General features: G+C 35.0%; 1 protein-coding gene across 1 annotated transcript; it reads right to left on the bottom strand.

Moving 5' to 3' along the window:
- LOC129952380 (mediator of RNA polymerase II transcription subunit 13) lies at nt 1-24,432 on the bottom strand. The gene is made up of 6 exons (XM_056064939.1): nt 22,938-24,432; nt 7,265-7,468; nt 7,026-7,134; nt 6,812-6,946; nt 6,124-6,716; nt 1-929 (listed from the first exon to the last, which is right to left on the bottom strand). Exons 1-6 carry the CDS (start codon nt 23,035-23,037, stop codon nt 823-825), a joined length of 1,248 nt encoding a protein of 415 aa, XP_055920914.1. The 5' UTR covers nt 23,038-24,432; the 3' UTR covers nt 1-822.
- Between the last annotated feature and the right edge of the window lie 1,379 nt (nt 24,433-25,811).

Below are 25,811 nucleotides of genomic sequence, written 5' to 3'. Positions count from 1 at the left end.
TTTTAAGAATAACTTATTAAAATATTATTATCAGCCAAGTTTAAAACTATGATAAAATAAAAAAACACAAAAGATTGTAATAGATTTACATAAAAATTGGGGTTTGGGAGTTTAACAAACAAATTTTGTTCTTTCTGTTTTAAATTAAAAAGGATAAATAAAAACAAATTAAGCTCTAACAATAATACAATGGGAATACGCCTAATTTCAGTAAATTTTTGTTTTTGTTGTTTGTTTGATTTGAATTACCTAATAAAATAGTGACTAGGTGAAGAATAACCCTTCAGAAAATTACATTTTTATACAATTAATAATAGTTTTGTTAATTTCCAATGTAACAACACAGAAAATAAGATTTTTTTTTTGTTTTTCATTATGGTTAGTGTAAATTTGCCTATTTGTTTTTAATTATTATTAATATTTAAGGATAATACAATTCAGGGAGAGTTCCCATTTTTGCCATACATACACATTATAAAGCTCTTTTTTTTTTGTTTTTGTTTTCATTTTCATTTTACGTGTATATATAGTATTTTGCGAAAAATAGGAGAAAGGAAAATTTAAATGGAAACAATCATGAATAGAAGAAACATAAGTATGTATATACAATATTAATAAATCTATTAATTAATTATAATATGTTTAAAAATTATGTAGAAATAAATAAGAACTTTTCGAAAGTTATAGTATGTATAAATATGTGTATTATTTAGTTTTCTTTTTTTAATAATATAATATACATCATTATAATTTAAATAACAAAAAGAAAAAGAATAGATAATAATAATAAAGAAACTAAAAATTAAAATAAAAAAAAAATAATTAACATGACAAAGGTTGTTCACATTGCTCAGAGCCGATACTTTCTGTAGCAAAAGGGGTGGCATTTGTTTTCGAATGAATTACACTCCCATGAGGCAGGGGGCTCTCTGCAAAAATATATATTTGTTGTTTTTTGTTTTGTTTAGAAAATAAAAACGTGAAGCTTAAAGTAAAAACGAAAAATATTATCAATAAACATACATAAATAAATATACACAAACAAAATTACTCTTGGAACTTAAACCAACAACATACAAAACAAAAAATAGCAGTGTGAGGAGAAAATAAATAGTTTTTTTTTTTTGTCATATTGGAAAGACCGAAAAAAGTTGCTTCACGTTTTAAAAGTGCCTTGCATCTTCTTTCCGCCATGAATTATTATTAAATTTAAGGAGGCACATAGAAAAGAAACGAAACATAAATGTAAATAAAATGAGGACAAAACACAATGAAGTCCTTTGCAAAAATTAGAAAAAAAAATAATAAATAAATGGTAAATGTATATAGTATACTCGTATATATGTAAACAAAAAAGAATTGATAAATATTGCACTAATAAATTACTAACACGAAGTTGTTTTTCCAAATATTTTTCTAATTTTTTTTTTTTTTTTAATAGTTTTTTTGTTTTGTTTAAGCACTATCTATAATTAAACTAATAATTTAATACTTTAGTTAGGGTCAGTTTCGTTTTTGTTTTTCTTTTTTATCTTAAAGTCTGAAATTTAATTTCGTAGTTTTATTGTGCTGTTATTTGCGAATAATTTAGAAAGGAATTATTTTTTCTGATTGAATGTTGTTTGCAAAGTGGTACGAAAAGTAATACTGCACTCCAGTTGAATTATGAGGAGCGATGGATTCCTAAAACTTATTTAATTGTTTGTTGTTTTCATGGTAATGAGTCAAAGGAACTAGAACTTTAGGTCTTAAAACTTTGAAATTCAAAAAATCTACAAATTAATGAGGATTGGACAATGTGAGAGACGCTCTTTGTATGACAGTTCAAAACACTTACTTGCTCTTAGCGCTTTTTAAATCCATCCGATGGAAATTTAAAATATTGAGATCAATGCACAAAAAACATTTGATAGACGTTTTGACAAAGATGGCAGTCTGTGAATTTCTCCAAATACATTTGCTAATGCTAAATGCTAAGTTTTAGATACGCATCGTTTTTTTGTCTTAAAATATTTGCCCAAGGTGGAACAATATCGTCATTTTTGAGGTCACAAAAACATATGCCATGCACTAGATTTCAAGCTCTAAATGTGCTTGCTATCTCGAGCATATAAGCTCGATAATCAGTGGCATAACTGGGCACTGTCTAATTGAAAAGCACGCCTCGCGGCTAAGCGAGCCAAATGATGCATGGATCTCCGCTGTATACGCCATGCTCTTGCTCAGAATCGCAAGAACTACCTATGAGAGTTCTCTATAACGATATCAATCAAATTAACATAATTAGTATCTCACGTTTCTTAAGGCACTCAAATTGGTTTCATTGAGCTCAGAAGAAATCAAGATTCATTTAGTCTAAGTGGGTCCTACTCCATTTCAAACAGCCATTCTAACCTAAACTAATTTAACCATGCACAAACTAAACGTCACCCTTGAGACTAGATTAGTTAATAAGCGCCTAAACTGATTAACAGTAATTATTTCCTTATCTCTCTTATATAGAGTCGGTTAATTTAGAGTTCGTACGAGTGTAATAGAGAACGTCTTAGGATGCTTCAAGATAAAAAATTCTTCGGGTGATTGTTGGTCCCGTACGCATAGATGGAGAATGGAGAAGACATAACGACGAACTGTACGGGGTGTACAGCGACACTGACCTAGTTAGAAGAATTAAAGTCCAAAGGCTTAGATGGCTGGGTCATGTAGAGCGAATGGACAGCAACGCTCCAGCCCGGAAGGTCTTTGAATCCAATCCCGAGGGACGGCGCATTAAAGAAAGACCGCGATTCAGGTGGCGCACTCATGTTGGTGAAGACCTCAACCAACTTGGCGTGGGAAACTGGAAACAGCTAGCTAGGGACCGAGCTGACTCGAAACGAATGTTGGTTGAGGCGCAGGTCCGACCCGGACTGTAGCGCCATCTTAAGTAAGTAACGAGTGCAATAATCTTAGACCAGGCATTTATGCTTAGAATCGTTTGTCTAAAGGTTTATGCATCAAAAACATAATCTTGTTTATTGTTCATTTGAAGTCTCAGCTGAAACTTTAGCTTCGTCGTACATGATTCATACAACTTATGCAAAAATCAGTGGCATAGCAGCAACATTTTTAATACAAACATTTGTTAGGAGGTTGCAAAAATTAGTTTCTCTAGTTAAGAATTGTTTTTCAATATTGAATATTTTGAAGAGGATCAAATAAACACCAATAAGTGCCACAACCTAATATGAAGCTCTTGAGATTTCTTTTCTTGATCAATCCAGAAATCTAGAACCGAAGAAAAATGTGCTAAAACGTTCATTTTATGATTATATTCGGCATAATATTCACATAGATCAGCCTTGAACATAAGCCGGCTTATAACTACAACATTGGCGTTGAATTGTATTTATCATAACATTTATTATACTCTGTTGAACAAAAATAGTTTTTGGAGGCCTAATGGACCAGCTTTTTGCAAAGCAGTGGCGCCTGATCTACACTTACTAAACTTTCAGAAAAAATGTTTCTAACAAATTACTAAGCCACTGACATTCCTTAAAGAATTGTTGTTGCAATTATTCATAAAAAAGTGTACCCACTGCTAATGGGCTACTGTCAATATAATCGTACGCTTGTTCTTTACATATCAACAGAGTTAACATTATCACTTTCAATTACAATCAAAGAGTTACAATAAAGAGTTAATTCAGTGTATTTTATTAAGGAGCGTTTTGAAGCTTTTTGAGAACAAAACAAAACAATGTCAGAGCTTTAAAATTGAATTGCTTATGCAACCCTGTACTCACTTGTTTTGCTGAACAAAGTATAAAATCGTTTGTCTAAAAGTTTGAACATTAAACACATATTCAATGTTCAGTTGAAGTCCAATCGGCTCAAAAACAGCAGCTGAAACATCAGTTGATGTAATGGCTTTCTTACTTTATCAGTCAGCCCTATCAGAGGCTTTTTAGAAGATGCACGTACAATGAATGCAACAAAACAGTGGCATAGCATCATTTGTAATACAAATATTTCTTCTGAAATGTTGACTTTGTAAATAGCAGTTTCTCTAGTTTAGAATTCTAGTTCAATACCTAATTTATTGAAGAAGAGCAAGTAAATGCCAATAATTTCTACGACACGTCCTAATATGAAGCTGAAAATGTGCTTAAACATTGGTCATGATTTTAAGCCAGTTTATGCTTTTAATTTCTTTGAATTAAAAGCCAAATACTGACGTGCAATTACATTAATCAGTTATAAGGTCCTTATTCAATGATATTTTTACATTAATCTAATCATGGAAACCGTCTCAATAAATGCTAATAAATGGAATGTACATATTTAACTATCTCTCGACTCAAAAGCAATAAAAACAAAATACAAAGAAAAACTGGCCATAAATTCTACTGGACCAAACATTAAAGGATAATGATAAGCTAGAATTAACAATTTGGATAATTTTCGACAAATTGCAGAAGAAACCACTTTATCAAACCTAAGGAGTGCAGTATCACGTTATGTTGGCCTTTATAATTGTATATTTATATTCAATCTATAACCACATAATTAAACGAAATTAACGTGCACTTTTTAAGTCTAAAAAATTGTAAGAAATATTTATAGCGAAAAATATACATAAATATGTACTTAAATAGAGAATATTGTAGAACGCTTTCGAAAATGGAGTTCTCATCACAAAATAAACGAAAAATCAAAAAGAAAATAAAAACTTTGGAGAAAAAACTAAAGCAAGCTTTTGTGCGCGAATCAAACGTAATTGTTCGATTTATTTTTTTGGCAGGAATAATACATTTTTTAAGTCCTGGGCTCCTTTTTAATGTGTCGTTCTCCTTTTCAATTGATTTAAGAATCATCATTAAAATGAAAATCGAGGAAATTAGGCACATCGAAAGTCGCCGTATAACTAAGAAGTTTTCTTGTTTTTCTTCAATTTTTTAAAAAATACTGAACAAAAATACTCTTTTTACTTTTGCCACTTAACTAACCATTTGTAGGTTAAATCAAGCAAGAGATCTTTGAAATAAAACTAAATAAACTAAAGTAGGATAAAAAAAAACAGAATTCATTAAAAATGATAATACTCATCAATTAAGGAGCTCGGTTTTGTTTTTAGTTTTTTGTTTGAAAGTTTCCTTTCGATCGCATATTTAATTCTTAGTTAGGTATTCCTTACAAATAAATTTAGTAAGTTAGCTTTTTTCGTTTGCCTTAATAAATTTTGGAATAGGTGAATATAAACTGAACTAATCGGCATATTTTGCTAATACCATTAAATTTCCTTGGACTATACGTTTTTATTGTTTTTTTTAAGTTTCAAATTTAACCCATTTAAAGTGCTATTTTAACTTCATACGCTTTAAAGTGTGTGAGCATGCTGAAAGCTTGATATTTTTTTGTTACTTATTATGTTTTTGTTTTTCTTCTAAGGGTATAGCATATTATATTTTATGTATGATAAAAGCTTGCACAAAATATTGGCAATCTTTGAAATATAGAATTTAAGTTATGTAATTATTTTTGTTTGTATCATATCATATCATATTAAATAAAAGAAAATCTATGTCTTTCTTCGCATAAGTAATGTCTTGAGTATAGGCTACGTTTCTTCAAGACTACCCGAAGTGGTGGCTAAATGAATACTGCCCACAATATTATTAGTATTAATAGCTAAACCTCCGCTATTGGATGTGCCTGTTGCAACAGAGGCAACAGTCACTGTTTTCTGAGATTGTTGCACAATATTTGGACTAATCGAAGTAAGCGGAAGCGAAGTGTTGTTCTGATCGTGCTGATGCTGACCATTATTTGGACTTAGACTAGTTAAGTTACTTTGATTACTAAGCGATTGAGAAGAAGTGGCAGAGGAAGCCGTGCAGGAAACAGAAGAGGAGGAAGATGAATTTAAATTTAAAGTGCTCAAAACGCTAACACCACCACAAGTGGTTACTGTACCACCTGACGAAGTCTGAAATGTTGTATGTTGTTGTGATTTGTTATTTGGTGAGGTGGCAGGTGTTAGAATGCCCAAATTAACTAAATTTGGTAGAGTCATTGTTTTGGCTGTTGGCGTTGTCGTCGATGTGGTAGCGGTGGTGCATGCTTCAAATTTTAATTTACCGTTTTCCAAAATTGCTGTGGTGCCCTCATTGCCGCTGGCAGCAGCTGAAGCCGCTGCTAATTTCAGAATCTTACTGGCGGTCACATTGGCCGCTATAAGATTCGTCGTATTGGGCTTGGATGATGACTTAATGGAGATGAGACCAATGTTGCCGCGCATTAAATGATTGGCAGCAGCAACCGTGGAACCCGCAACAGATTGATTGATGCTATTCGTGGTGGTAATAGACGTATGTTGCTGCTGTTGTTGTTGTTGCTGTTGTATACTACCACCATTTGTCAGATGGTTAACCTGTGGAGTTTGTTGCTGACTTTGTTGCTGTTGCTGTTGAAGTGAAGGTGGCGGAGGTGCCTGAGTAATGCAGTTACCGTTCGTGCTCTGGTTAATGTTGTTACAGCTGCCATTGCTGCTGGACATGTTGCTGATACTCGACGGACTAAGCGAGCCTAGCGACTGTGAGGGTGATGTGCTGCGTACAATAACATTGGAAACATTGTCGGGTGACGTATTGTGTGCCACTAATGCATGGCTCTTCAGTCCTTGGGCAGTTTTGTACTTCTTGTTACAGTGACACTTGTAACCCTTACGAACTCTGTTTTACAACAAAATTTCAATTACAAGCATCGTCTTAAGTTGTTCTAACTTATTTTAATTTAATTATTATTTTTTTTTTGAATGTCTACTTACTTGCCATCCTTTTTGTGGCCGTTCTTGGAGTGATACTTTATGCCATTGACATTCTTGTATCGCTTTTTACATCCGGGAACAGGACATGCGAATGGTTTCTCATTCCCTGGTGTCCCATTACTCGATCCGGAATGCCTTTTGCATTGCAAAATAATTCGAAAAAAGACATTTTTATATATAAAAGATTTTGTTTACAGTGTTTGTGAGCATTCACCTGCTCCCATATCTCATAATGAACTCTGAACTGAATTCCTCTGTAGTCCAAGAATCATTACTATCCTCCGACTCAGAGACAATCATTTCATCTTCGTCCAGTTCACTACCTGTCGATTAAAATGTATGTAAATATTTTTTAGGCATTTTCAATTTTTCTTATCTTGATAAAAGTATATTTTTCAAAAAGGTATCTTCAATTTGAAAAAAACAACAACAACAGGTAACACAATGACGAACCAGTTGGGGTGTTGCTCCGATTTGAAGACGATAAGCTGTAGCTATGGTGTTTGATAGCCAGCTTTCGTTTGAGCTCCACTCCAGAGGAGCCCAAAAATGGACTCTCCTTGCGTGCTGCATCCGATATGAAACGCAGTACATAGCTGAGAGGTAAACAAGCAGGTTGTGCTTGTTCTTTTTGTTCAACAACTTTTGGATCATAGTCTGTAAGTAAAAGAATGTAGAAAATATTAAAAAAACAATTTACAATTTTTGGCGTAGAGACTCTGGTAAAAGACATTTTCAATCGATTTGATGCCGAATGTGTTGACTAAACAGAAACAGATATAATTCAATTATACAAGCTATTATTGTTCTTGGTGAAATTTAAGACAAATTTAATTCATTACGTCTTGAATAAAATAAATTAATTGCTTTGCTTAAATTGAGCTTATTTTTGTTGAAAAAGAAATCTTAATTTACTCTTATTGAAAATAATCAAAAGTATCAAATTTGTAGGTTCTAAGAATTACACAATACTTAAGGCGTAAACATATTATAAGAAAGCTGTATCTAGAATTACAAGTTACTGTTTATTTTTTTTTAATTGAATGATTTATTTTTCTTTATACACATTGATGTAAAGCTGCATTTAATAATATCAACACATCTAATTAAGAAATGAGATGTTGAGTTTACACAATCAAATGCCTAGTTGAAGGACTTCAAACTTTCAATTATAAGTTAATTATATCGTTGCAAATCACTGAAAGTAACAAAGAATTAAGAAAACATGCGGGGAAGGGAGTACAAGAACAAAAAGAATGATGCTTAAGAAAAATTTGTAGATTTTAATATTCCAGCCTTTCGTTTATTTATAGACTTCAAGGAAGCCTACGATGTACGTATAGCCAGGGTTAGAACAATATAAAGTCATAGTTCGAAATAAATTGACATCGTCGGTCCCCACTTTATCGATTTTGCATAGGTATTTTATCTGGATTGCGTAGGACGGGTATCACGGATATTAAGGCGACTTATGATGGGTCTTAAAAGCCTATCTAAAGTCTTTCCACGGGTACTGCCTCTTGCGAGCAATTGACAAATTCTCCAAGAGTAACTCTTGTCATGAAAAACTGCTTTCTCAAATAAGCTGTTCGGAATCGACATATAAACTGTAGGTCCCCTCCATTCCTGACAACATTACTCGCACACAGGAATGGTTGAGAGTTGTAAGTCACTAGGCCCTAGTTCTCAACGGACTGATGTCACGTCTTACACGGAGGTCGGGGAATTTGTCGGGGGAGTTTGAAGTCCAAAGTGGATTCAGGCAGGGCTACATACTGTCACCAATAATTTTTCTTATTGGTGATTAGTGATGTGCTGCGGGTGGCCTTGATAGGTAACGGAGGAATAAGATAAACTCTGACAATATACTAAAACATCTTAATTATGCAGACGATGTATGCTTGCTATCTCACTGGATATTGGTTTTTTATCAAATGGCAACAAGGTTTGAGAGAGAAGCAGTAATCGTGAAAATCAACACGGGAAAATGTTCAGCCTCGGAACTTCCCACTCATTCTCTATGGTAAACATTGCTCAAGTAGCGTGAAAGTGTGGTCTCTACTGAGGAAGGAACCGAGCATCTAAGGATGCGTTCGGAATGTTGTCCAATGTTAGGAAGAACAACTCTTTTATCTTAAAGACCAAGCGGCGACTTTTCCATAATCGTCGAATCAGTATTTTTATGCTGGAAAATAACAGCAACAATTACCAGGAAACTGCAGACCTCATAAATAGGTATCTACGGAATGTTGTACCGATTTTCTGGCCCAACCGTATTGAATATAGAAGAAACCTGATAGAATAACAGGTCAGGAAGCCATTAACACTAATACTTGGCGCAAGTGGCTGCATCGCAAGAAAGACAATGCAGTGGAGTCCACTCACTCAAGAACGAAAAAGAGTCGTTAATCGTTAAAAGATTGGGGAAGAGCTAGCCGGCGCTCAAAACATCGCCGGACATCGTACACTACGGCGCGTAAGAGTAGTTGAGGACCTATGTATGCTAGGAATCACCAACGGGCTTTACGGCAACAGGAGGTTACCAACACCAAATCGGTGGTGGTGACAAGAACGCTGGACTTGCACAGCGAACCATATCAACATTTCTTGCCGTAGTTTTGCCTTCAATCGAAAGATTCATGTGCCCGCTGATGATGAATTTGGAAATGAATAAGAAAGACCAACGAAAGTCCAAACGCTATTTTTGGATCTTAGGTTAGTAACATAAAAGTTTTGAACGAAAATATTTAACATTAGGTATTCAAATCACTTCATAGGAGATTACAGATATCCCTTGGAGCCTTTTATTATCACAACATATAGAACTGCAGCTAAAGGTTCTATTGAATTTAAATTCAATGAAAAGCATTCGATTGTATGGTCAATAATTAAATAAGTTTTTGGTCTCCTGAAGGCAAGGTTCCGATATCTTTTGTCGGCCAGAGAATTGCATAAGTCGCCCAAGAACATTTGTTGTGCACTTCACAGCATCTGCTTAAAGTTCAGAATCCCATTACCTCAACCTTTTTAAGACATATTTTTGGAAGAAAATGGCAACCCTATAAACTTGGAACAACATTCAACTCACAACGACCATTATTTTAATATAGCTAAGAGAAAGGTTAGTTGGTTCCTCCATAAAGGTTGAAAACAACTAAACAGAGCCTTTCGATGTCAAAAAAGGTTTAAGACAAAGTGATGAGCTGTGATGTGATTTTTTTAACATCGTGCTTGAAAGAATAGTGCAGAGCTCACACGTCAACACTAGAGGCACCATCTTTCAAAAGTCTGTCCAATTACTAGCATATGCTGATGACATTGAACTAATCGGAAGAACTCAGCGTGATGTCAATGGGGATTTTGTGAGTATTGAGACAGAGGCGGAAAAATGGGTTTAACGGTTAATGAGGGCAAAACAAAGTACATGCTGTCGTCAAGAAAGGACATACAACACCGACGTCTTGGTCAAAACGTCACCATCGATAGACGTTACTTTGAGGTAGTCAAGGACTTCGTCTACCTAGGCTACACTGTAACCGCAGAAAACAACACCAGCGCAGAGATCAAACGCAGAATAACTCTTGCTAACTGCTGTTTCTTTGGACTAAGAAAGCAATTGAGTAGTGAAGTTCTCTCCAAAGTGTCGCTATATAAGACCCTTATCATCCCCGCCCTGCTATACGGTGCAGAATCATGGACTATGACAAAAGCGGATGAAAGCACCTTGGGTCGTTTCAAGATTAAAGTTCTTCGCGTGATCTACAATTCCGTATGCATCGAAGGGGAGTGGATGAGAAGATGGAACGACGAACTAGCGGGCTGTATAGCGACGTAGACTTAGCCAGAAGGCTAAAAGTCCAACGACTAAGATTTCTGGTTCACGTAGAGCGCATGGAAACCAATGCTCTGGCCCGGAAAGTCTTCGAATCCACACCCACAGGACAGCGCAGTAGAGGAAGACCGTGGATCAGGTGTCGCGCACAAGTGAAAGGTGACCTAACCCAACTTGGAGCGCGAAACTGGAGACATCTAGCTAGGGACCGAGCTAGATGGAGAAGTTTGTTGGGTGAGGCCCTAGTTCATTTTTTTTTTACTTCAATAACAAAACATAATGACTAACATATGTATGTATGTACGAGAAATTAAATCATAATATAACATATCAGTTAATTCAGTGTCTGAAATGATTTTTGTCTCGCTTCGGGTGATTTAAAATATCCTTTGGAAAGGTCCCGATGATTTGACATGAATTCTATCATGATTTCAAATTGAGTTTGTTTGGTATTTGATATTTTTGCTGATTGCCTATGCATTTGCAATTAATTTTAAAGCAAATAGTTAAATTATGTTTATATTTATCTAAGTGCTGGCTAATTTGAGAAAACACTTTTTCATGACAAGAATTACTCTTGGAGAATTTGTCAATTTTTCCAATTCCAACAAGTGGCACATGCAGGGAACGAACCCAAGGCCTCTCTAATGACAGTCCAATTTTTCCAGATTTTCTGCATTATTATAATATTAAGATAGATTAGATTGATTTGTATTGTTTCTGTTCTTGTATATATTACAAAAAATCGATAAGCATGGCTTTGCCGTCTGCCTGATCTATTATAATAATAATAAAATAATGATAAAATTCGTAAAAGTCAAGTTTTCGGGATGGCCGTTCGACTAATAAAACTAGAATGACAGATTTTCTACGACCTGTTCGAAATCAATCAAAGTTCTGGATCTTTTACATTTACATTTTTTAAAAATTAAGAAAAAAAAGGACTGGATTTAAATATTCCTCAAAAAAAAGGTTAAAACTGTAAAAATGTAAGTCCTGCCCTTCCGTAATTTTCAAAACGATTATCATTAACGATATCGTCAATAATTTGTTTCGCGTAACTTTGTCTGTATCGTCTCGTCTATCTTTTTCAAAATGAACTTAACAAAAGATAATGTTTGTTCAATAACTTGAAAATGTTATTAAACATGGCTTTTGTCTATGGGAAATTGTGAAAATTTGTAACAAATTGCTTTTTACCTAACTTACCAACTATTTTGTGGTGTTCATTCTCACTGTTATTGTTTTTATTTTTTGCCACCGACGATGTAACTAAAATTTCAACATATAAGCTTTTTATGTCTGAAACTATTTTGGATAATGTGCTTCGTGCAAAAGCATTTATTTTCCAATAGGTATCTTTATAAAGGCCTCTTTTGAAAAACTTTGAAAAAAACTATGATTGTTTAAATGGTTTTCGACAAGTGAGAAAGAAAAAACAAAAATGCTTACATATAGGATGGAAGGGTATGATTTATCTCTTAATTGTCTCTATAACCGTATTCGTTCTTTTTTCTGAGCTTTCATTTTCACTTTGCTTAGTCAGTATTTGGAAATTAATGACGGAAGATACTATTTAGCTATCGTGCAAACCTATCGTTTTGACGATAAAAGTCTTACATGAAGTGAGACTATCGTCAAAACGCTATCGTTTTACGGAATGACCTCCCTGCATTGGGGTTTATTTTATATACAATTTTCACTATTTTAGGACTCTTAGACAAATCACTTGAATACCAAACTGAGCTACATTATGTCTAATTACCAGTACCCAATTTAAAAATATGGAGCTTATTTTCATAAGACAAAACAAATGGGTTCTACGTACCACTCTTTGAGAGTGTTATATTTAAACTTCAAAAGAAAGAACAAATTTAAAATAAGAGAAAGTTAGTACAAATAAATCAACTATTTAAAAAAAAAGTAAACGTAATGTAAGAAATAAAGATTTAAGTTTCCTAGGAAGGACGACATCATTTTGCTTATAAGCCCAACTGTTGAGCATTCCCCTAACGCGATTGAGCTATTATAAAACAGTAACTTAATAAATTTGGTGGCGAGTAAGCAGGGCCAAGTGATTTACACTTCTCGACCATTGTTGTTTGAGAGAAATGTGGGGGATAGAAGTTTTGTATGCCGAATCACAAAGGCTAATAAGTTAAAGTTAGTATATTTGTATCGTACTAATATGACACTAAGGTGAACAATCAAAACACGAGCAGCTTTCCCGTTTATGATAGTAAATTGACATTCCATATGGCGTCCTGGGGAACGGAATACAAAAAAAACTAACCTTATATTTATAGATCAAGTTGGCTTACACTAACAAACATAATAGATACATTTATTGTTAATGTCAAGAAAGGAACAGCAAAACATTCCAACGTCATTCATGTCAAAATAATCAAACCACCAAATTTCTTCGTCCCCATTTCTACCTTGTTTCTATTCTTAAAAAGGACGATAATACATTCTGGTATGCCCGGGCGTATACGCACTTTATTATTCTATAAATAATAAACTAACATTTTCTTAATTCCGGACAATACATTATATGAGTGAGAAACCAAAGGTTAGAACAAAGTCTGTCCAGCTAATGACCTGAAAATAGATATTATTTTAATTTCTATGTGTGTACGTTTACAACAGGCCAAGTAATTTACATAAATAATAATATACATACTCGCAACCAATATATGTATGTACTTATGTTTTCTCCCCTATCATTAATTTATTACCTTACAATTCATTGATATTCTAAGTCATATGAGTACAACAATAGATATTAAATACATGAGCACAGTACATTTCTTGTTTATTGAACTGTAGATATCCTCTGTGTAATAATATCCCTATTGATATCCTTAGATATTGATTAAAACTGTATTTTCGGGGGGAATCTAATTATACACAGGAGCTGTGGTTTATAATAATATAGTGTGAGATGTTTAGTGGCTTTGTATATTGCGTATTTCATTTTGTATCATTAGGTAAAGTATATAGTGGTGGGTTGATATGTAAATACGTATCTACAAACTTGATTTTCAAAATGTAAGCTGCTCAACTAATGCAATCAATCATTATTGTCATTAGTGTATATTATTTATTGATATAAACAAATATGGGGCTCACTAAAACGTTTTAGTAATAAGGCTTTTTTTTTAAACTGATATTGAATCAAGAATTCAATACCTAGCTGTAATTAAAGGATAGCGCATTGAAGGGATATAAGAAATTATGTGTGACATTTTTAATGAAGGCGATTTATTGTATTTAATGTTAATTGCCGAAAGCAAATACCAGTAAATAAGAGTAGAAGATGACATAAGGGACTTGAAATATATCCAAGTTTCTAACGTCTATTGGCCAGCTACTAAAAATTGTGTTCAAACGTACAAAATTTGTTTAAAAGCTAACTGCTTTGCTACTAAGTAATGACTACTTTTTTAAAATTTTACACAAAGCTGAACTTCATTGCTCATGATATACTAGGTGTGTTGCAAAAGTACCCGGAATTTTCGTTTCTTTGTTTAAATATTTTTTATTCGTTTACATCATTATGGTCTCCTTCAAAGTAGCCCCCCCCCCCCCCCCCAGATATAATACAATTATGCCAGCGTTTTTTTCCAATCTTCGAAGCACCCTTGATATTCACTTTTTGATCCGTCCTTCAGCATTCTCACTGATCCGGCCCTTATATCTTCGATCGAGGAAAAACCCCGTCATTTCATTGGTCTCTTCAACTTTGGAAACAGAAAAAAGTCACACGGAGCCATATCTAGTTAATATTGGTTGGGGCATGACTACGATATTGTTTTTGGCCAACAAATTCCGAACACGACGAGTGAGCAGGTGCGTTATCGTGGTGCAAAAGCCATTTATTGTTTTTCCATAAATCTGAGCTTTTTTCGGATTGCTTCAGGCAAACTTCGCATACCTTCAAGGAAATACTCCTTATTAACTGTACGACCTTGTGGTAAGATCTCTTGATTCACTATGCCATTATAATCGAAGAAAGCAGTAAGCAAAACCTTCACATTTGATCGAACTTCATGTGCTTTTTTTGTTGGTGACGTCGAACCTTAGTAACTACCACAGACAAAGTAAACAGTGAATATACACAGCTCAAAATTGCATCATACTTTAGGGACATGTATACCAACACAATACAAAACAAATGACCTTCGGACTCTCCAGACCCACGAAATTTAAAAATTCGTATTCATGTTTTGCTTTATTTAATTTAAAGTCTTCATATAACAATAATCATTTTTTTACCAAACAAAATACAACTGACGCTGTATCTTGTACAAGTAATTTTTTTTTTTTTGAAGGCAAAGGTTGGTGAAATTAAATTTCAAGTTTGAAATTAATGACACCTGAAGAACTTTACTAGTTGCCTTGGTCTAAATTTGCGTTCAAAGAATGCAGTTGACTGCATATGAAGTCTGCTATGTTGGTTAAACATGACAATGCCTTTTGCTAGATAACTTAATTATTAGTCGCATAGTATCTCCGCTCCTGACATTCATGCGGATAGTGGAATGAAATGTAATGCAATGATTTATTTTTGTAATTATTTTGTTTAAATAAAATTAATTGTACATTTTTAAGAATATATGTATGTATGTATGTACATATAATCAACCCTATTATAGTAATTCAATTGAAGCGATAGCAAAACGACAAAGTTATTTAAATGAAAAAGAACATTTGGTCTTTCCTACGGTCTTCACACAAATTCTCAGTAAACTTAAAATACATAGATTTACTGAAAATAAACTAACAGCGACAGCGAATAGTCGCTTTGTTAAAATTATTTCTACCAATATTAAAATGTATGCGAACGTCAATAATTTGAGGAGTAAGTACATTTGAAAAATTTTCCCCGGAGTATAAAATAATTAAACAAATAGTTTTTGAGGAACCTTCAGGCTGAAAATTACATTAAAAAAGAACTCCAAATTTCTTTTGGTTTTTTGAATTCTGTCAACAGATGAATTAGTTAACAATAGTGAGGAATTTGACAGAAAAATTGTTTAATGAAGTAAAAAGAAGTTCCTCTCAAACAAACTCAAACATTGAGATAGCTTTACTAATAACGATAATCAAATTTAAATTTTCGATCTTATAAAACCAGAAGGTTTTCTTGTCTATAACACTTAGAAATGTCCCAAAAGTTATAGTTGTGTCACATTTAAGTACAGATAATATACATCAGATAACCATAACAGAACAAATGCAGAACATGAACTCCAGGTTACTCCAAATGATACTTAAAAACTGTTGGAAAGAACTAGTATCCAAAACAAAACAGTATCCACTCTTTAACTAAAACTCAATCTGTTATGGTATTAAAATAAATACTTTCAATACCTATGATTTATCGAATACGTTTTCAAACTATACAAAATTTGGAAAATTGGTAAATGTTAACCAAGCCCAACCTACTAATCATTTCAATCCTAGAAGGAACTTAAATACTTCATAATAATAAAACCGCAGAACATGAACTCCAGGTTACTCCAAATGATACTTAAAAACTGTTGGAAAGAACTAGTATCCAAAACAAAACAGTATCCACTCTTTAACTAAAACTCAATCTGTTATGGTATTAAAATAAATACTTTCAATACCTATGATTTATCGAATACGTTTTCAAACTATACAAAATTTGGAAAATTGGTAAATGTTAACCAAGCCCAACCTACTAATCATTTCAATCCTAGAAGGAACTTAAATACTTCATAATAATAAAACCACGGTAGTTTTGATTAAAGCAGTGTTTCTTAATCATGTAAAAGTGAAATTTCATTAAAAAACCTGTCACCATTGCAAAGTCTAACTATCAATTATTGATAATTATCAATCATTGTATTGTATCCAAAAGTTTTCTTCAATTTTTTCGTAAGCTATTAAATTTTTCTTTCAATCTTTAATTGTAATCGATTCCATTTCCATCAATTTGATTCCAAAGTAGAAAGCAATAAAAGATAGTTGTGCAGATTGGTCCAGTTAACTACAGAGAAGATAATTAGATGAATCCTTTAAACTTTTTCGCATTCTATAACTTTCATTATATATTCCTTAAAAAAATATCAAATAAAACATTTGTTAAACGCACATTCACAATATTGAAAGTATTCAAATATAATACGTCGTCGTTTTATTGAAACTAACGGAGTAGATTTTTTCAGATATTCGCATTCAAAGTTATCAGATTTTGGGAGTTTGATTCTATATAATTCAATAGTAGGGGAACGCCGAACTAAGACTTTTGACAGAATAGATTTTGCAATTTGCAACGATTTTATCAAATAACTTTCACAATACATCGGTTTTAATTTCAATTCATAAATTCTATCAGGTGTCAATGTGTTGATAGTTGATCTTCGTAATAAAATAAAATTCACAGGTACATAAACCTAGAACCGAAGGCTGCAAAGACGAAAGTGGAAACATCATAGTGGAACCGCAGTCAATGCTGAGGATATGGAAGGACCACTTCTGCAGACTGTATAACGGCGATGAAGAACTGAATTCCGCTGTCAGGCAGGATGACCCATTCGATATAGACGACGAAAGCCAACAATCCCGTCCTCCCGACTTAGACGAAGTAAAGATTGCCATATCTAAGTTGAAGTCTAATAAAGCCGCTGGAGCAGATGGCTTGAATGCCGAGCTCTTTAAAGCAGCTGGGGATAAGCTGGTTAGGAGCATGCACCAACTTATCTGTAAGATATGGCCGGAAGAAAACATGCCCGATGAATGGAACCTCAGTATTGTTTGCCCGATCCTGAAAAAAAGGAGACCCTCTAAACTGCACCAACTATAGAGGAATAAGTCTACTTAACATCGCCTATAAAATCTTCTCTGCCGTAATATGTGAACGTCTAAAGCCCATCGTCAACAACCTGATAGGTCCTTATCAGTGTGGTTTTAGACCAGGAAAGTCCACAGTTGATCAAATATTTACATTACGGCAGATCCTGGAAAAAACTCAAGAACACCAAATCGACACCCACCATCTTTTCATTGATTTCAAGGCCACATATGACAGCATCTACAGGGACGAGCTGTATAGAGCCATGTCTAGTTTTGGCATCCCTGCCAAACTCATCCGTTTGTGCAGGATGACCATGGAGAATTCACGCTGCTTCATAAAGGTTGGAAACAACTTAACAGAACCTTTCGATGTCAAAAAAGGTTTTAGACAAGGTGATGCGCTGTCATGCGATTTTTTTAACATCGTGCTTGAAAGAATAGTGCAGAGCTCACACGTCAACACTAGAGGCACTATCTTTCAAAAGTCTGTCCTGGCATATGCTGATGATGTAATCGGAACAACTCAGCGTGATGTCAATGGGGCTTTTGTGAGTATTAAGACAGAGGCGGCAAAAATGGGTTTAACGGTTAATGAAGGCAAAACAAAGTACATGCTGTAGTCTAGAAAGGACATACAACACCGACGTCTTGGTCAAAACGTCACAATCGACAGACGTAACTTTGAGGTAGTCAAGGAACTCGTCTACCTAGGCTCCGCTGTAAACGCAGAAAACAACACCAGTGTAGAAGCATGGACCATGACAAAAGCGGATGAAAGCACCTTGGGTCGCTTCGAGAGAAAAGTTGTTCGTGTGATCTACGGTCCCGTATGCATCGAAGGGGAGTGGAGGAGAAGATGGAACGACGAACTGTACGGGCTGTACAGCGACGTAGACTTAGCCAGAAGAGTAAAAGTCCAACGACTAAGATGGCGGAACAGTCCGTTGAGAACTAGGGCCTAGTGACTTACAACTCTCAACCATTCCTGTGTGCGAGTAATGTTGTCAGGAATGGAGGGGACCTACAGTTTATATGCCGAATCCGAACGGCTAATTTGAGAAAGCACTTTTTCATGACAAGAGTTACTCTTGGAGAATTTGTCCAATTCCTCGCAAGAGGCAGTACCCGTGAAATGACTTTAGATGGCAAAGGCCGGGATCGAAACCAAGACCTCTGGCATGACAGTCCAACGCTCTAACCATCATGCCACGGGGACTACTTCGCAATAAGGGTGTATATTATACAAACGGTTAATATATTGCTCAATTGTTCAATGGAGATTTTTATTTAGTTCATATATGTATGTGCAGTGCAGCAATGTTTTCACTGCGCTAAATTTATCGGAAGTTAAATTTTAAACTGGATCACCAATGAAAGTGCCACTACACACAAAATAAACCGAAAGCGGGTTTATTTTGCAAACATTTTCAAAAAAAAACATGATTCAAAGAAATATCGGTTTGACTGTAATTAATGAAAAATGTTTGTCATTTAATGTGCGAAGCATTTAAATCGCGGATAATTAACCTTCTGTAGTCACACGGGTGCAAATCGGGCAGGCCAAAACATTCAAAGTTCCCACACACAAGCGCTTTAGCGCCATCTAGTATGCAGGTTAATTATGTCCTTATAATTACAGTGCGGCTTCAGTCGCTTGCACATATACCAAATTTGCACCCGTGTCACTTTAGTGTCGTAAAGTTCCGTCGGTTCTTTGCGATTTGGTTTTACTCGTGATTTGACGCTACTGTCGTACACTAAAAAAAAAAGTAGTTTTGCTTTTGTCTTCTGTACACCATAAATCGGAAATAGACCCAATAAAAAATAAGCCATTTATTGTTTTGGATTATAATAAAAATAAAGGTGGAACTGACGTGTTTGACCAAAAATGCCACGCATACTCGGCAGGTAAGCCTTTCAAATTTTTTACAAACATGATCGACCAAGCTGACATTAATGCCTACATCAGTTTTTAAAAGATTTAGGATTTACCTTAGTGGAAAACCTGTTGAGCAAGCGTTTAGAGTCACGAAGTTTGCGATCGGAGAACAAAATTTTGAAAATCGTCGAGAGAATCATCACAAATGTCAGCATTGTGAGGCAGGAAATTCGAGCGAAGTATGGTTTGTGCACAGGGCCGCAAGCTACGCGGACTCGTGCAAAATGCGCAGTTTGTCATCGTCGCGTTTGCGATGAACACCACAATATGCATTAATTGTAGACACCGTCGAATAAATTAATACCTATTATACAAAAAAAAAATGATGTTCCTACATATTTTGAACTTTTTTTTACAAAATTTTATTCAATAAACACATTTCATTATAAATAAGCCTGTTTTTTTTTACTTTTTAAAAATATGCATATTTCAAGCACCCGGGAAAAATAAGAAAATTACCCTAATCAAAAAAACCTCTTTCTCATTTCTTTCTGGAACTATCAAACTGCAAATATACCAAATTTCAACGAGGGTTAAAAGTAAGGATTTATTGTCTTAGTGGAGGGAGTATTCAATGTTTGTTTAAGATGGAATAATGCGAAAAAACCAGAAACTTCAAATCTATACCCACCATCTCTTTATAGAATTTTAAGCATCTATAGGAAAGAACTTTACAGAGTAATGTCTAGTTTTGGCATCCCTGTTAAACTTATCTGTTAAACGCTTCTCTATCAAGCTCGCAAAAGATCTCACCGATGCGTTTGATGTCAAAAAATGTTTTAGATAAGGCGATGCACTTCTTCAACATCGCGTTCTGGAAAGAATTTTGCAAAACCCAAACGTCAACACTAGAACCCCAATCTTCTAAAGGTCCATCCAAATACTCCAATTCGCCGATCATAAAGCAATACTTGGAAGTTCAAAGCGTTATGTCAGTGGATGCGTTTTTGAGTATTGTGACGGAAGCGGAGGAGATGGATTTAGTATTCAATGAAAATATGACATTGAACGACGACGTCTTGGACAAAATGTAAACATAGACACCACTTTGGGGTAGTTAAGGACTTTGTCTACCTAGGCACCGTTAAAAAATTCACACAACAACACCAGCTCTGAAATCAAAAGAAGAATAACTCTTTCATTCTTTAGACTTAGAAGGCATCGAGCATCTAATGTCACCATCTATGAGACGTTCATCATCCTGGTTTTCATTTATGGCGCTGAAGCTTGGACCCTGCCAAAGAGAGATGAAAGCGTCGTAGGATGCTTTGAGAGAAAAATTCTTCAGGAGATTTTTGGTCCTATCTGCATAGATGGACAGTGAAGGAGAAGAAACAACGACGAACTGAACAGTTTGCACAGCGACAATGAACTGGGTAAAAGAATAAAAGTTTAACAACTTCGATGGCTTTGTCATGTAGAGCGTGTAGACACCAACACTAGCCCGGAAGGTCTTTGAATCCAATCCCGACGGACGGTGCAGTATATGCACACCGCGACTCAGGTGGAGCACGCAAGTGGGAGAAGAAAACCAACTTAGCGTGCAAAACTGAACACTGCTAGTTTGGGACCGAGTTGGCTGGAGACGCATGTTGATTAATGCCCAGATCTGTCCCGGACTATAGAGTACCTTAAGTAAGGAATAATGAGACAAAATTCGTATAAAAATGTTCTCCTAAAATTAAATTGTTAAATTTTAAAAACACAAGTGAAAAGAAAATACTACTAATGTAGATACCGAAATCCAGCTTTGCACAAGAGAATCTCACCCTCTTCATATGATAAGTTGGTATATTATATATTTCAGCTATTTATTTATTATATTCTTCTTAAGTCAACGAGCCTTATCACAGGTCTCGTTGGTAGTAATTTTTCATACGAACGACACCGAAAGAAAAATCATAGTTTCATCTAAATAATAATAATCTTAAGCTTGGTGTTCATGAAAAGGAGTATATATAGTTTATATTTCTATTTAGATACGAATGAAGCTATGAGTCCTATTTGTGGAAATTCGTAGTACAAATCTTTTCCGACAGAGCCTGTAATGTAATAATAATCAATGATATTTATGCAATTATTGAAAACTTTAGTGAAATTGGTATTAATTAAAAGTTTGGTTAAATGTCTATCTAAGGAATTAAGGACTTTGAGTACAAAATTTTGGTCCCATATGCTAGAAATACAAATTGACAGAAATGAGTATTTTGCGAGTGTCATACAAGTTGAAAATAAAGGCTTGAAACAAATAACAATTCCTATTTATAAGCTTTAGAACAAATTTCTTAATTTTAGTTGCTCTATAAATTATAAATTTTTGTTTAAAATTTGCTACAAAAATTTCACAATATGACAAATATGTTTTACATAACTAAGCCTTGAGGCGAAGTCACATTAATGGAAACATATGTACAGTACATATATATTCTCGTTAATGACATGTACCTATCTTTCTAGTTAAACATTAAAAATAAGTCTATAAAAAAATATGTAAGAAAAAAACTTTATATTTTAGTATAAAAGTTAATGAGGATGTAAATTTAAAGTGTGTCTCCCAATTTTAACATAACAAATCTCCCCCTTCAATCATTATGTTAATGCGGTTCACACCACTTTCATCTACCCACCTACCTACCTACTGGTAAATTAGTTCTAGGCTTAGGCAACTTCTCAAATTCTATAGGTTTTATGTAATAAGGTTGCACAGTGAGGCATACTTCAACAAACAACATATTAATTAACATCATATTGTTTGAAGAGGTTTTGTTTTTTTGTTGTAATTCCATAATAAAAATAAAAATCATTATCAAGCAGCTGATTGCAGAGCAAACACATTTAACCAACCCTAAATACAGCGACATCCACACACCATCCATTCAAGAAATCAATAAAATGCTGAATTCTATTTTGTGTTTATTTAAATGAAATCTAACCGAACCGGGGGATGCACATGCGAAATAGGTTCTAGAACTCAGAGCGTAATCAGAATCACAAAACTGGAGCTTCTCCATTCCATTCCATTTGAAATCAAAACATACAGGTTACTATGTATGAAGCTATGTAGTTATGTACCAAGTAAACCTTATTTAAACAAAATAAAACAAAAATGGAGTCTTGGTACTTTACACTTCACATTTATATTATTATTATATTTGATTCAACTTTATCTATCCATGGAGTTCTTTTAGCGCTTGCTCACGACTCACGAGGTGCTCTTGCTCTACCTGCTGACAGACACACACGAATGCACACGACTATACTATTGTATGCCTATCCCCTCTTATCCCTGCCTCTATCACTCTATCAAAGCCAATATAATATCAAATATCAATTAAATTAATTAGCAACAAAATAGAAAGATGGATCTGTGATTTCAATTGCATTGAAGCTTTAAAGCAAATATCATTGAAACCACTGACCCCAAAGAGCAGCAGCCCCTCCCAAGTCACACCAATCACAAATCACAATATGTAATTAGATAGTTAGAAGATAGATTAGATTTAGGTAGATATAGGTAGGTTGGTACATACCAATGTGAGTGTCCTCGATGTGCTGGATCAGATCGCCCAAACTAGGAAATGTGATTCCGCAGCCATTGAATTTGCAGATGTTGATCAAAAACACGGCCATGTCCTCTCGACTATGACTGCGGAATCAATGGGATGCGATGGGACGTTTCGTTTTCGTTTCGAAATGTCGACGTCGCTCTCGCTCTTGGCTCTGGCTCTGGCTCGCTCACGAGCTGTATGCCTGTGCCTATGCCTATGCCTATTCCTATTCCTGTGTCAATCTCAATCTTTTCAATTCTCAACTTCAACGCTTAACCACAGATTTTTGTGGCAAGCTATGCTGTGGGCTGTCGCTATGGAAATTGAAGTACAAGTGGAAGTGGATGATATTCCTTTCTTGCTACGGCTACTTTCCGCTGGTAGGTAGCGGCTGTCCAGGTTTTGGCCGTGCCTCCACCGCGCAGCGCAGCAATAACAATCAATTTCTACCCGTCCGGTCCGTCCGATAAAACCCAAAGCCGAACGTTTAACGTCTAACGTCGAACGCCGAAGCCGACCGAAAGCACAAGTCAAAGCCAAAGGCAACCCAACCAAACCAAACCAGCAACCACTGAAACCAAACTACTAACAAACTACACCGAAACACAAAAACACCCGAATCCGAAAAGTACCACACAACACAAATATGTTATGCAATTAGTTTCTTCTCTTTCTAGGCAATGGGCAACGACAAACGACGATGAACGATGGGCGACGTACGAGGTACGGGGTACGATGTACGACGACGACGACTACGACGAAACGACGATGTCCAAATCAAAACCAAACGAAAACGAAGAAACTACGATTACGATTATTGCGCTGATGATAAATATATTTACAAAATGTCTGAAGCTGAACTCTGAAATTCTGTAATGCGTGCCGTGCCGAGCTGATTACTGGGCTGTTCGTTTCGTTTTCGTTGTTGTTGACTCAAACGAACGAATACAAAACCGAGTCAAACTCTACCCGAGTTACAGAGGTTGCCTAGCAATTGCGACGTCGACAGGAATGGCAAAGGCGATGGCGACAGCAACATATTGATAAATATTATTTAAGGAGTTTTAAACTATTATTATTGCGATTGCGGGGGCAGGTATTAGATTATAAATTACAATATCCCTGGCCAGCCTGTCTATCGCTGCTGTTGCTGTTGCTACTGCTGCTGCTGCTGTCGCTTGGCTGGGCGCTGGGGCTAGGGCTGGGATTCGCCTCCATCTCGTTACGCTATTATTCTGACATTTTGAGGGCTTCTTCTTCTAATTTATTTAATAGTTGATTTTGTGTTAAAGTTTTTTCGGGGCAGTTATGTGCGAAGATTAACTTAGCTCTAATTGTAGATTGTAGAATAGTTGGGATTGATTTTACTTTTGCGGCGAATCGCAGTCGCAGCGCAGTTGAAATATTGTATTTAACTTCTTTTTTTTTTAGACTAGAATCGACTTTTGGATTGGATTCCAGTCTTTAGATATTGTACTGACATCTATCATGTGATAGAAAAAGTAGTGGTGTTTGAAACAAAAATGGCCGCAAATTGACGGAATGTGTGACAGTTGGCAGTGTAGAGATTTAGGAGTGTGTTCGAAGGGTGGTTTAAAAATGTATACCTCAAAAATGGTTCATTGTAGGGAATGACGAAATAGCACATTATAAGTCTCCACTTTCAAGGCAAGTTTTTTAGAGTTTCATAACCAAGACTACCCAATTTAAATTTGTTACTGGTTTGTGAAATGCATGAGGTCAATAGATTATTATTATTAATATTTATTAACAAGCGATTAAAATTACAAGCTAGTATAAAATTTAACAAGCCTAGCTGCAGAGACTATTGTTTTTTTTGCTTAAAAATTCTAGTTACAATTTTTGCTTTTATGAGAAACTCAGTAATATTATTTATATTTGTTAAGCTGGGATTTTTGAGGATTTCATATACGGGAATACGTTTGATTTTTTTTTTAATTATGGGCTGTATCAACAGACAATGTACCAAAATATGTTTTTGATCAAGGCGGGTGTTGCAAGTGGAGCAGGGGTGGAATCGTGTAAGTTGATTGTTGACCATCAAATTGATGATTTTGCTATACGTAAGGTGATTATCAAATTGACTATAACTTTTTTGCTATGGTTTGTTAGTGACAGCTATTTAGGTGTCACTTTCATATATTTTGATTAATTTTTTGTAAAGCCTAGTACATACTTCCTCGTGAAGTGAACGTTCGCCAGTGGAGAAAGTGAACTTTTGACATTGCTCACTGGTACACACTTGTGAGTACACGTTGTGAACATTTGACTTCAGCTTCACCAACAGTTCCCGTACATTTTGCACGTGAATTTCCCGTGAACGAAAACTCTCCACTTTGTTCTCCACTCAGCTTCACGAGCAAGTTCACGGGTGAACCAAAAACTGAAATTTGTATGGGTTCACGAGATGGTTCACAAGTATGTACTAGGCTTAAGAAAGATAATTTGTGTGAACTTCAGCTCCACTATAAATTTAAAATATAGTGAAAAAAGTGAAAAGATGTGAAAGTTAAAATAAAAATAAGCGAACAGTAATGTATGGTAGGTAGAAATGGCGATCTCAAAGCAACCTAGCCTGAGATCCAATTAGCGCTGTAGTGCGCCGATTTGATACCAAAAACTCGTTTGACCTTTGATTGAAAGGGATACATTTATAGAGAAGCTTCATAGCGATTATGTTAGAGCCATTTTGTCGCATTGAGAAAAAAGATTAGGTCTCCTTGGCCTGCATAGAAGATCGTTTGTACGGGTTTTATTATAGGTGGGCCATATCTTCCTAGATGCAGTTGGGTAAATTGATCCACCTTCGGTTTGATTCAGTTTGGTAGATAGAAA

This window comes from Eupeodes corollae, chromosome 1, assembly GCF_945859685.1.
Source record: "Eupeodes corollae chromosome 1, idEupCoro1.1, whole genome shotgun sequence".
In the NCBI taxonomy this organism is placed as follows: domain Eukaryota; kingdom Metazoa; phylum Arthropoda; class Insecta; order Diptera; family Syrphidae; genus Eupeodes; species Eupeodes corollae.
The sequence above is the reverse complement of the archived record's forward strand: the minus strand, read 5'-3'. Positions and strand labels throughout refer to the sequence as shown.

What these genes read in the sequence shown, in the direction of transcription:
- LOC129952380 (XM_056064939.1), bottom strand. Translation starts at nt 23,037, where the DNA reads ATGGCCGTGTTTTTGATCAACATCTGCAAATTCAATGGCTGCGGAATC. An exon ending in TCGGAGCAACACCCCAACTG is followed by an intron (nt 7,135 to 7,264) that starts GTTCGTCATTGT and finishes TTTAATCGACAG; the next exon opens with GTAGTGAACTGGACGAAGAT. An exon ending in CACAGCAATTTTGGAAAACG is followed by an intron (nt 930 to 6,123) that starts GTAAATTAAAAT and finishes ATATTTTTGCAG; the next exon opens with AGAGCCCCCTGCCTCATGGG.